At 55.1% G+C, this 12,254-nt stretch overlaps 1 protein-coding gene across 3 annotated transcripts in view; it reads left to right on the forward strand.

Annotated features, from left to right (window-relative positions):
• The first annotated feature begins 5,501 nt into the window (after positions 1-5,501).
• TMEM132B (transmembrane protein 132B) overlaps positions 5,502-12,254 on the forward strand; it is a 259,209-nt gene continuing 252,456 nt past the window's right edge. Inside the window, exon 1 of one of the 3 annotated variants that reach the window (XM_080390918.1) lies at positions 5,502-5,931. In XM_080390918.1, the coding sequence (XP_080247044.1) occupies positions 5,847-5,931 (85 nt within the window). In that variant the 5' untranslated portion in view covers positions 5,502-5,846. The remainder of the gene's footprint in view (positions 5,932-12,254) is intronic. The other 2 variants (XM_080390921.1, XM_080390920.1) reach the window with 2 other exon arrangements.

Raw genomic sequence — 12,254 nt, forward strand, 5'->3', positions numbered from 1 at the left:
ACCAGAGGAGGAGAGGAAGCATCATGATGGGGCTGAGGGCTGGATGCCTGAGCCCTGTCTCCTTGGCAGGTGGCAGGTGCTGGTGGCACAGGGCCGGGGTCGCAGGGGGTCTGGGCTGCTCCCCTGCAGCTGCAGACATGGGGCACATGTGTAGGGGTTTTGCCCAGCATCCTCCACCCCACTTACCCCCTGCATACAAGTGTTTTAAATTACACAGAGAGAAATCAGTTGGTCCCCAGCTCAGACCTGTCTTACACCAATTTAATTAAATGCAGGTAAAGGAGGGAGCAGAAATTATGGCAATTCATCACCTTTTATTCTCCGCAGGTGCTCGGCTGTAGCAGGGCACAGTAATTCCTACTGCTCCATGCTTTTCCACCTGGGAGTGATTAACTCGCTCCTTTCTGGCGAGCAAAGCCCCCTCCACCTTTGGGAAGAGGCTTTAAGGATAATGAGAGTGAGAAGATGATTAAAAGCAAAAAAACCCACCCCAACCCCCGCCCTGATTCAGCTCCTGCTTTGCTCACAGGTTTCCTGCGTGATGCTGAGTGAATCACCCCAGTGATTCATGCCGGCCCTGTGCTGCCAGGTGAACTGTGGCTCCTTCTCCCCAACTCAGCCCTTTGATTTCTCCCTCCGTGGATGATGCTGGGGACCAGAGAAGGGCAGATCCCTAGAGGAACCCAGTTTGCATGTCAGGGCTGCCACGTCACAAGCTGCGATGCAGGTGGTAAAGCTCCTACAGCAGGGGAAGGAGAGCTCACGGGGCTTGGGTTTCTTCATAGCCCAAACCAGCAGTGCTGATGGTAACCATCAGTAAAATGGGAATGTGATGATTTCTCTGCTCATCTGCTCTAGGTAGAGTATAACAACCTGCAGAGCAGGCACAGGGCATAACGTCCCAAGGCCAGGCTGCTGGCAGGGACTTCTGTATCAGCAGCCACTAGGGATGCACCAGCCTCAGTCCTGCAGAACATGGATTCATTACCCCAGTGTTTTCCAATATTACAAAATGGATGCAATCATGTTTTTGCAAAATCTGGGTTTTCTCTGACCTGGAGTTAACACTTTTTCTTGCAACTTGCAAGCAAGCAGTCGGCAGACATGGTCTGATGGGACAGCATGCCTTAACAATGCTCTAAATGAACCAGGCTTTCTAAGGGGGCCAGATGGCACCACTGGCAGAGCTTCTGGCTACCCGCTTTCTGCATGCAGCACTCGGGCAGTTTCTTGCGAGGAAACTGGCTGATTTGCAGCTTCCAGTTGGTGCCGATTAATAGCTGAGGTTGAGCAGGCTGGCGGCTCATGCAGCAGCATTTCATCTTTCCACCTGCCTGCTCCCAGGATGCCCACGCTGAGTAACGTGGTGCTGAGCTCTTGCAGGGTGCCGGAGCCCAAGCGTGCCGCACTCCTCGCTGCAATGTCCACAGGGCCATGGGGATGTCCGCGGGGACTGAGTTTTGCTTCTCTTCATTGCTGAGGTTTCTCTCCCAGAGTTAAATCTCAAGCTCCACACAAGCTATAGGACAAGGTGCCCTTGTTTGTTCACAAGCTCTGATCACTTTAAAGGAGGAAATGCTAAAAGAAGAGCAACTTTCATCCTGGTCCTGTCAATACCTCTTCCCACCCCTTGAGCAGTGGCTGGTGGCTTTCAGTAGTGGCAAATCTACCAGCCAAGACAGCAGCCTCTTCCCAGCCTTGCCGTATCCACCAGGGCTGTCCCCGGGTGCAGGCACGGAGCTGGGCTCATTGGCTTCCAGGGGGCCGTACTGCAGGTCGTGGTGTGGCGCTCCTGGTGCGGCAGACGGAGCCTGGTGTAGTGCCTTTTCCCAGAGCTGCTCACAGGTTTGCTTGTTTAAAGGCACCTGGTGCCTTGACAAATGCAGCCCCTCTGATTGCACAGCACACTGCAGGTCATGGCTTGACCAGCTGGGAAGTAAGTTTTTTGCTTTTCTATAATCTCCTCCTTTGTACTTAAAGCTAAATAAATAACTGAGTTCACTTTCTAAAGGCAGCACAACATACAAAATGAAAATATTTCCATTCAAAAGCACAAAAAATGTTGAGTTGTTACCATTTTGTTCCCCCAGCTGAAACTGTTTGCAGCCAGGGTTTGACCTAAATTCACAAGCTGTTTTAGTGATCCCCGAAACAGCAGTTTTAGGACAAGTCGAGGTTGGATTTTTTGGAATCACCTAACTGGTTTTAGGTCTGGCAGACTTTTATTGTAAATGCTGATCTAACGAGCTTGGCCACAAGGGTACAAAGTGATAAAATCTACAGGGAGCTTCCAAATACCATAACCCACCTCCAAGGGTAATTTAACATAGTTCTTTCCCATTGTCATTAAACACTGGCAGAGGAAAAGATGGGTTAAGAAAATATTCAACTCCTGCTCCCCTTATCAGATGTCACTCCTTTGCTGATGGCAATTTTGCAGATGCTTCGGGCCCTGCTCTCCAGTCTGAGCACGGACAGCAGCAGGAGCAAACGCCCAATGCCTGCCGGCTGGGCTCTCCAGCCTGGAGCCAGTACCAAGGGTTTCACCCCAGCAGGGTGGCAGAGACAGGGCAGGATGGGTAGGGCCCAGCCTTCCTGGAGTGGAGTATCTTTGAGTATACAGTGGCCATGCATGGTCAAATTTAGCCCAAGCAATGGCATTTCTGCAGTCCCGCATGCTGTGCAGAGCATGGGGGGTGCTTGGCCTCCTTTTTCCCTTCAGGAAATGTCTAAACACAGCTCAGGATGTGCCCTCCATCCTTACCTCCCAGCTGGGTTTTTGCCTCCTAATACGCTGAGACATCTTTAAAATTCTCGTCTTTGTGTGTGCCTAGGGATGCTCCCGAAACCTTCCACCTGCTGACATCTGAGTGATGTAAAAAACCAACAGCTTTCCATAATGCTGCGAAGTCTTTTGTGACACGAGTTGCCTCTCTGTGCAAAATCATGCTGGCACAAAGAAAGTATAGCAAGATCCTACTGGAATAACTGAAAAGAAAATCTCCTTTGGGAAAAAAATGAATTCGAGGATCACATATGGGAGGCCCAGATTACAGCACCAATGGGTGGCTCGGCTGTCTTGGCGGCATCTCCTCACTTACCTTTTGCTGTTCTGGCACCAGAAGAAGATAGGAAAAGACAAGGCACGCTGTAAGCCAGCTAAGGAGCTTGGAAACGGCTCAGTGGCTGATACAGAAACCAGAAGATCCGATGAATTGTGCCGACTCAGTCAATGAGCATTTATTGTCCTGGTGCTTTGACGAGGAAGCTGCGCTTCATCAGCTCTGTTTATTTTGTTGATTCATCCACAATTCTTCCTTACGCTTCTTGTACTCCCCAAAAATCCCCTTCTGCTCTCTCCCAACACAAATGAGCCAACCTGCAAGATGAAGGAGGGGGCAATGCCAGAGCAACCCCCATACCATCTGCAGACATCACCTAATCCTTGGTTCCACTTCACTTTTACCTGACTGATACGAGCCCTCATTAAAAGACCATAAAAGCATTAAAGCGTTTTGTAGAGCAGGGAGGCCTTACTCCTTTATTTGGCTGTGAGAAGCACACAATGAATCAGTACAGCTTTACTCTTCACCTTAAGCAGAAGTTAGGGAAGGTGTTACCCAGTCTAGTGCTACACGCAGCTACCGGGATCGGGGCTGGGCAGCTCTCAGCCAGTGCCCCTGGACCCCTGTGAGCAGGATCAGTTCCAGCACTTTTTCAGTCAGCAAAATTTCTCACTTTGGATTTTCTTTCACGTGTTGGTTATTAAATCACACTTAAAACCATGTAGCAATGCTGGAATAAAGTCGAACCCCTTTCCAATGCTGCCGTGAGGGTGAGGGACCCTCGGCTGTGTGCAGGACTCACTGGCAAGACGAGGGGGACCAGAGAAGGCACCAGTCCAGCGTACTCCAGCTGGGGGCTGCCTCTGATTTGGAGCTGCAAAAGAGGGGTGTCTCACAGGGATGCGTGCTCTGGGCCCCTGTAACCCTCACCCTGACCCCAGGGGATGCAACCCAGCCACAGGGCAAAGCCCACAGGGCGTGGATTTGGCATGCTCTTCGCGACCTCCTGTGCGCACCCTCGGGGTGCCCTTTGCCCACCCAGTCACCCACCCAGTCACCCACCCCTTTCCCCACCCAGTCACCCACCCCTTTCCCAGGGCCACCAGCCCCGCAGCAACCCACCAGCGGTGGGCACAGCGTGTGCACCCACAGCGAGGCAAGTACTCCCCCTGCACTCCCTGGGAACGAAACAGGGGTGTCCATAAAGTAACTAATTAACTTATTTTGGACCACCAAGGTGCCACTTGCAGCTAAACATTCCAGTTGCATTTGATTACATCAAGTACCAAGCACAGACAGCAAAGTGATCTTCATTACCGCAGCTTTTTTATTTATTAGTTTTACATTCTTTGATGAAACCAAAGCTTTGCGGTCTCTTGTTACTTTCCCCCCTCCCCTGTGCGGCCCCAGCTCTTCCAGCCCGAGTTTGATTCCTGCCTGCGTGACTCCCATGCTGCCGACTAGCTCCCGACACGGGACGTGAGCGTTTATTCACATTTCTGTTTGTGTGGAGTGGTAAAATATTAGACTTAAATTTTTTATGACATTCATAGGAGTGGTTATGGAGGCAAACAAGATTACAGCAAGTACTACATAAAAGCTTGTTTATGCAGGGAGGGGAAAAAAAAAGAAAAAGCAAACTCAGAGACATGTTTGCAAAACTGTGAAGCACCCAAGGGGATGTTTTTTTTAGTTTTTCCTCTCCTTTTCTTTTCCTACCTCGCGGTTTTTATGGCGATCACGATAACAACACCCAGTTCTGAAAGGGCTCAGTTTATTTCAGTGAAACGCCGGCTCCAGGAGCGGGTTATTTTGGGATCCAAGGGTCTAGCGAAGACGGGCAGGACTTGGCTTTGCCAGCGAAGCGCCTCTGAAGGCAAAATCCACCGGGGCTGCGGGCAAGCAACTCCCTGCGCCGCTGCCGGGCCGCGGCCGTGCAACGCGCAGCCCTGCGCACCCCTGCCCCCGGCCGCGCACCTCCCGGCTGCCCCCGCACCCCATCGCGCAGCGCCGCGCCCCCCCGCGCACGCCTCTGGGGTGGCTCCCCTCGGCACTTTGCCTCCCGCCCTGCGCACCTCTGGGTGCGCGACGCGACCTCCTGTGCGCATCCCCGCGCAGTGACAACAGCGGCCACGAGGGGGGAGCCGCGCTCTTCCCGGCGCTGCGCGGCCGCCCGGGGACCCCCGCGCCCCGCAGCCCGCTCGGGGGGGGGGGGGGGGCGGCGCGGCCCCGGAGCGCCGCAGCCCCCCGCCTGGGAAACTTCTGCGGGCCGCCGCGCAGGGACGGGCACCGGGGGGCTCCTCCGCCCCGCCCCCCCCCAGCCCCGTGTCCGGGCGGTGCGGCCCCCCCCAGCCCCGGCCGCAGAGGGGCACCCGCGGCGCGGCCCCACCGCCCCCTCCCTCCCCTCCCCGCCACCCCAGGTGAGCCCGGCCCCGTCGCCCCCGCCCGGCCCAGCCCCGGCCCCTCCGGCCGCGCCGCCGCAGCCCCGGCACAGCGCCCGCCTGCCCCGGGGGAGCCGCTGCTGCTGCCGCGGCGGGCGGGGGCGGCGCCCGTGTCCCCCCAGCGGCGATGCGGTGGGAGCGGCCGTGAGCGCGGGGCCGGGGGGAGCGGGGACCCCCCCCACCCCCCCGCGGGGTGCCGGGCCCCGCCGGCCGGGCGGGCGGACGGAGCGGCGCAGCGGCGGGGAGCGGGCAGGCGCGGGGGGAGTGGTTACCGGCTCCGCCGCGACACCCCCAGCCCCCCCGCCCCGGTAAGCCGCCCCTCGCCAAATAAATCAGCACCATGACTACTCCCGGGCATGGAACAAAGAGGATGCGCTCCCGGGGCCCCGCGCTGCTCCTGGCGCCGCTGCTGCTGCTGTGCCGAGGTAACCCCCGCGGCCGCCGCGACCCCAACCCCGCGGCCGCCTCGAGATTTTTGTGGTTTTTTTTTCCCTTTTTCCAACTCCTTTTATTTATTAATTGTTTTACCCCCCGTCCGGTTTTATTTATAGCTGCTTGCCCTTTCCCAGCCCTCCCGCACGCCGCGGAGGACGGTGGGTCCCCCCCCCCCCCCCGCGCCCCCAGCCCCGCGCCCGCGGGTGGGACGCGCGCAGGCCCCCGATCCCCGATCCCCGCCGCTTGGGTGCACAAAGTTGTCCCCATCCATCCCCTCCGTGCAGCCCCCCCGCTGCGGCCACCAGTCGCCTCCTCGTGTCTGTGTGTCGTCGTCCCCCATCGCCCCCTCAAAACGCGTGTGGCCAGGGCTGCCCCCGCGGCTTCGGCCGGTGCCGGCGGGTCGGTGCCGGGTTGGGGGGAAAAAGGAAAAGTTTGGGCTTCCCGGAGCGCGGGGGGGCGGGGGAGGGGGTGTCGCGGGGCTTGGGGCTGCACAGGGGGCTCCCGACCCCAGCTCCCCCGCCCGCTGCCCCTGTCTCTCCTCGGACGGGATGCACAGGAGTTAAATCCCTTCAGTACAACATTAACTGGGGCCGCCTTTCCTGCGCTTAATTGTAAGGCGGAGGGGTCCGGGGCTGGGGGGGGAGCAGGATCAGGCCCTCCGGTCCGCTGAGGTGGCATTTCCTAACAGCGGCCAGCCGGGAGGCACAGCCTGTGGCTTGGCGGAGCGCGGCGTGGAGCATCTCTCGCCTTTCCCTTTTATTTTTTCCTTTTCCTTTTCCTTTTTCCTTTTCTTTTTATTTTTTCTTTTCTTTTTATTTTTTTTTTCCTTTTATTTATCTATCCCCGCCCCGTCCAGGTGAACTCAGAACCTCCTGGGCCCCGGGTGCGGGTTTTGCCGGGGAAAGGCTCAGCCCCGGGCTGGGAAAGTCTGTCACAGGACTTCACTTCTCTCCTGGCACGTTTTCCTCCGCTTGCTCGTGCGAGCTCCCTGGCAGATGTTGTTCTTAATAAATAGGGGTTGTTAAAAGCAAATTAATTAAGGTGCATTGGTGCTGAAGTTGCTCAGCGATTCGTTCGCCTTTACTGCTGCTCAGGACGATGCTCACGTTCGGCTGTAGCGCAGAGCTTGGGCTGCTGGGGAAACTTCACCGGGGCTGTAGGAATATGCCTAAATGCGAGGATTTCAGGTGAAAAAAGGAGTCATCCGTGGGAGGTGTAACAGCAGCAGCTGTCGTTCCTGGGGAGGGCACAGGGAAGGCATTGTGGTAGGGAAGTGTTTCAGGAAAGGTGCCCACAGGGACAGTAGGAACAATTTGCTAGGAAGGAGGCATCAGCCTTGGGATCACACACGCGTGATGGGCAGAAGGGGGTCCTCACTCTGCTCACCCTAAAAAGTGCTGCTTGCCCCTGCCCTCCGGCTCCCTCCTTCCCCTGGGGGTGTGTGCAGCCACCGGAGCACCTGGAAATCCGCTTGAGCAGGACATGGGGGCTGGGGGGCAGGGCACAGAAAGCAGGGTGGGGGTTATGGGGCTCCGAGCATGGGAAGTGGGGCATGAGCTGCCTGTGGGTCAGCAGTGCCCCGGCAGAGTGATGGCTTTCTGTACAGCGCCCTGTACCCCGTGGAGCTCCCCTTTTCTTTGAGGAATGCATTAAGAGCAGCAAAGGAGCAGGTTTCCTGGTGGGTTTTTTTTATTGCTTTGACACATTAATGATAATCTTTTCTCTGATATTCCCCCCTCCCAACTCCTCCTGTGTGGGTAGCTACCATGGTGAGATTGGGATGTGGGTGTAATTCTTCCAGTGCTCTGAGTGCTTAAACATATGGAAACCTACTTTGAAACAGTTTGTGGCTGCAAACCTACCGCCGTACCCATCCCTCTCCCCTGCGCTCGGAATGCCTCCCCGCATGACGCGTGTGATAGAAACTCACAGTGCGCTTCCAGCTCGAGCTGTGAATAAAGAATCCGTCCCCAGCTCGTGCCTCCTTCTCCTCCCCAGGCAGGAGCATCCCTTTGCTTCCATGGCAGAGTGCTGCCCCTGCCCTGCCCCACCCCTGGTGTGGATGGCAGCGATGTCTGCGCACGGAGAGGTGGTTTGGGATCTGGGGAAAGCTCTCCCAAGTGGCGGTGGTGCCCGGAACGCCTCCCTCCGGGGCTGTGCTGACCTTCCTGCGGCTGGCTGTGCTACCAGTCGTCTTTCTGTTCTGGATTACAGGGGCTAACGAACCACATCTTGGTGGGGGTTGTTGCAGACGGGAGAGACACCTGCATGAGTCATGCCGCGGTGCTGCCAGCTCCGCAAATCTCCCCGCGCACGCAGACGGCCATGCTGGGCACTTGCCACGTTTCCCTATGTACTCGCCTGTACCCCCGTTCCCCCCGCCGGGGCGGCTCTGGGCAAGCTGCGTCCCCTGAGTTCCTCCAGCCTCTTCAGAGCGGGTGGCATTTGCTTGCCTGGCAGGCAGGTCCCCTCAACAGCTTTGTGAAGGTCCAATTAAGAGATCACTCTGCTGTCCCTGGGTCCCTGGCGGCCCGGCTGCTGGCATGCGTGTGGCTGCGAGCAGAGGGTGTGCGTCTATGTTTGGCAGCCGAAGGCCGCTCACGCCGAGCTCAAGGATGTCTCTCACTGGCAGCAGGCCCCCGTTTGTTGCTGGCATCTAGGCAGGGGTTTTGGCTGCCTTCCTCGCTGGCGGCACTGGAGCTGTCTCCCAGGTTCTACGGACAGGTACCCTGTGAATGACCTGGATGAACTCCTTGGCTGTTTTGTTTTCCTGCCTGGTGCCGTCTCACAGCTCGCTGCCCCGACCCGTGCACGGGCAGTGCTGCACGCCCCATGGCTGGTGTGGGGATGGGGGGCTGGCTGCTGGTGGCAGGGGGCCCGACAGCGTGGGGACGGGGCATGCAGAGTGCATGGAACAAGCAGACTGCTTCAGCCCCTGAGATGTACTCGGCTGTCATGATCCCTGTGTGAGGAAGGACCTGTGAATTGCTTTTAGACTCCAGGGAGGTGTGGGTGGAGAGACATTATGCTTATTTTATTACGGGTCCCTGTATCTCTGTACATAATATGGAAGCACTTTTTATGCAGAGGCTCTTCAGGAACAAAAATGAAAGACCTGTATTATCCACTATACAATAGATTTGCAGAGTGTGATCACACAAACTGTTGAAATGTAGGTTATTTTCCCCATGTTAGTGCAGATCTCGACATTTTATGCAATGACCATCCAAACTGATGTGATTTGGGGTATAGTGGGGTGGGGGGAGGAGTCTGAAATTATTATACTGCCTCTTGCTCCAGCGTACATTAGAGCAATATATTTCAGATACTCTGATTTTACTTCCCATCAGTGTAAATCTAGAGCAGCTCTTCTGAAGTCAGTGGAGCTGCTCTGGATTTATGCGTTGCTGCTGCGATCGGCATTGGGCTCTCTGGGAATGCAGGAGGCAACTGTGTGACTTACCCTGCACAGCGTTTTTCACTTCAGCATCTCCTGTCATGGCTGCTGCAGCCTCCTTTGTATATTTGGAACGGGGAAGTCCACATCACTCACTGTTTTCGGGTTTTGATTAGTTTCTTCAATTTGTCAGGCTTGGTCGCAGAGCTCCATTCACTGACACCTGACTCTGGCCGATCAATAGAGTCTCCTGAGGTTTGAATGCCAAAATAGTTACATTAAAAAAAATAAATAAGGTACAATCAATTTGCTGTATTTTATTATGGGGAATGATAGGCACTCCAAGCCCTACTATCTCTGTGTTTAAAGCAGCTTAGCATGGTGAGGAAGGTGTGAGCCCAGGAGCAGCTGTAGGAGGTCAGAGCAGAGGGCTGCCGAGACTGGGATGTGGTTTGTGTCTCGGGAAGGATTTTTGGATCAAGGATGCATTCTTGAGCCAGAGATGGCATCCACTTACTTAGTTGCTGTGATAGGTTTGCCATCAGGGTTTGGTCACTCTTTGAGCCCAGGCTGATGTCTGGCGTGCACAGCATCTCTGGGCAAGGATTCCCTTGCTTCAGAGAACCTGGAGAGCAGAGTTTGTGCACCATGGAGCACGGCAGTGATTTGGGCTACACAGGGTTTTGCCCATTGGTGCTGATGGGATGGAGATTTCCTACCCTGGTGACCCTTACGCGGAGTCCGAGCCCGCCTGCCCTTCCTTGTAGCTCCTCAGAAACATGCTGTGAAGCCAGGCTGCTGTCCCGGGAGGGTCCCTTTGGGGGATGGTGGGGGAAGCAAAGGGCATTGCTGCTCATAGCCTTGGGTGACTACAGCTTGTGGTGCTGCAACTCCTGGCCTCAGTGGCTGAGGACATGAATCCACAAAACAAAAGCATGAGTTTTGCCGTGATGGAGAGGTGGCTTCACCGAGCAATGGGTCCCTCTCACACAGGTGGCTGCAAACCAGTCCTGTCTCGGAGGTGTGACTGGGGAGCAGCGGGGAGGTGGCAATCTCCTATGTCCTGTGGAAAGCAAATGAAACCGAAATTTTCTGGCCTTAATAAGCATCCCACTGAATGAGCAGCCATCCCACTGAAATAAATACTGTCAGCTCAACAAATTAAATCAACTGAACTCGATTCCCCCTTCTCCCCCTGCCTAAATACAACTAATGTTTGTTAATGACAAGTGGTGACTTGATTTGTTGGCATAGCGTTAGCACTTACCGCTGTCAGTGGCTCAGCTGATGTGCTGGCACATGGCGGTGACAGAGACGCTTTCCCGACTATGGCTGTCACATCTCGCATTAAGTGCCACGGAGGCTGGGGAGTGTGAGGTACCATGTGGTGCTCTAGATGTTGTGGAAGATGGTTCGATTTCATGCTGCTGGGAGTTTCCCAGCTGGCATTTCAGAGGAGCCGTTCCCACATGAGGATGGGCAGGCAGAAATCACAAGCAAAGAGGTCCTCTGAGATCACTTACAGGGGTGGACAGGGATTGCTTGGATCCAGCTTTCCCTGGGTATTTCCATCCCCCTCCATGACGCAGGGTGCTGCAATGGGAAGCAGTGCAAGTGCTGCTTGGAATGTCTGCAGTGGGTAAATTCAGCGTGGAAGAAGTTCACTGTTTGCACAGTGCCTTGCACAGTGGACTTGAGTCTCAGGTGCAATGTAAATATCAATGTTTCTTCCACGCTATCAAAAAATTCTCTTGTAGCTCATTTTCAGCTTTTCTTTGTTTACATAAACATGTTTGTTTCTGACAGCATTCAGAAAGCTTCATGAATTTATGATGCGCTCCAGATTCGAGTGCACTTTCTTTTTTCCTCCTCCCCCCTCCCCAAAATTCTCTTTCTTCCCAAATTTTGGTGATGAAATGGCAAGAGGTGTGCATATTTCAGCAGGCTATTGAGAGGCAATGTAAACACCATCTTTCATGGAAAATCAGTTTGTTCAAGTTCAAAAGCAGCCCAACCTCCCTACTCGATCAATTTGCCTGTCATAGGAGATGATTTTAAAAGTGGCGATTACGTCCTATCTTGTCTCTTGAAACTTCAGGCAAGGAGAGAAAAAATGAGGTGTAGCATTTGATTTTAACTCTGTATTTTCTGATTTTTTTTTGTGATGGTGGTAATCAGGGGTGAAGCAAAGGGGTGCCTTGGGGGAGTAAGGGATAGGCAGGAGCAGAGGGGTTTCTATTAGGCTGCTGTCTGCCGAGTAGACTTGTTCGAAACTGTGTGTAAACCTGCTCTGCTCACCTCACTGTGCCTGCACCAGCCGGCCCTCGGGAGCTGCTCTGCCCCATCACTTCGTCCGTGGTGGAGGAGGAGACCTGCAATGGCAGAAAGGTGTGCTTCCATTGTCAAAGGTGCTAAGTCTTGGGGAGAGGGTGCTCAGGGCACTGCTGTTGCATGGCCATGTCCTCCTGTCCCCGGGTGTTGTGCTGCCCAAGGGTTAAGGACTGTGCAGGGAGCAGAGGTATGGTTATAGGGAGGGGGTGGTGTAAACCCACCCATGTTAGGCAGCTCTAGCTTGACATCAGTGGTAGTGCCACAAAGCTGCCCTGGATGCAAAGAAATGCTGGAAAAACCCCACTGATGTGATTCAAACTGGGGCTAAATGGAGAAGCAGGGACCAAACTCCTTATTCTGGCCAAGTGAAGGGTCTCGGGAAGCTCCAAAGGTGGGTTTCCTACTGGGAGCAGCCCCCGGGGTGGTGTGGGAGATGGTGCATCTGCCCAAGCAGCTGTTCCCACCCCAACCCATTTACCTGCACAGAGGTAACGCGTGCCCTGCGCTCTGGGAGAGTTTGGTCATGGGGGTGGGGAGCCCTGTGGGGGGAGTCTGGAGAGGAAAAGCGTTTCTGCTAGAGACGGG

The sequence above is a fragment of the Falco punctatus genome (genome assembly GCF_963210335.1).
Source record: "Falco punctatus genome assembly, chromosome: 1".
NCBI lineage: Eukaryota > Metazoa > Chordata > Aves > Falconiformes > Falconidae > Falco > Falco punctatus.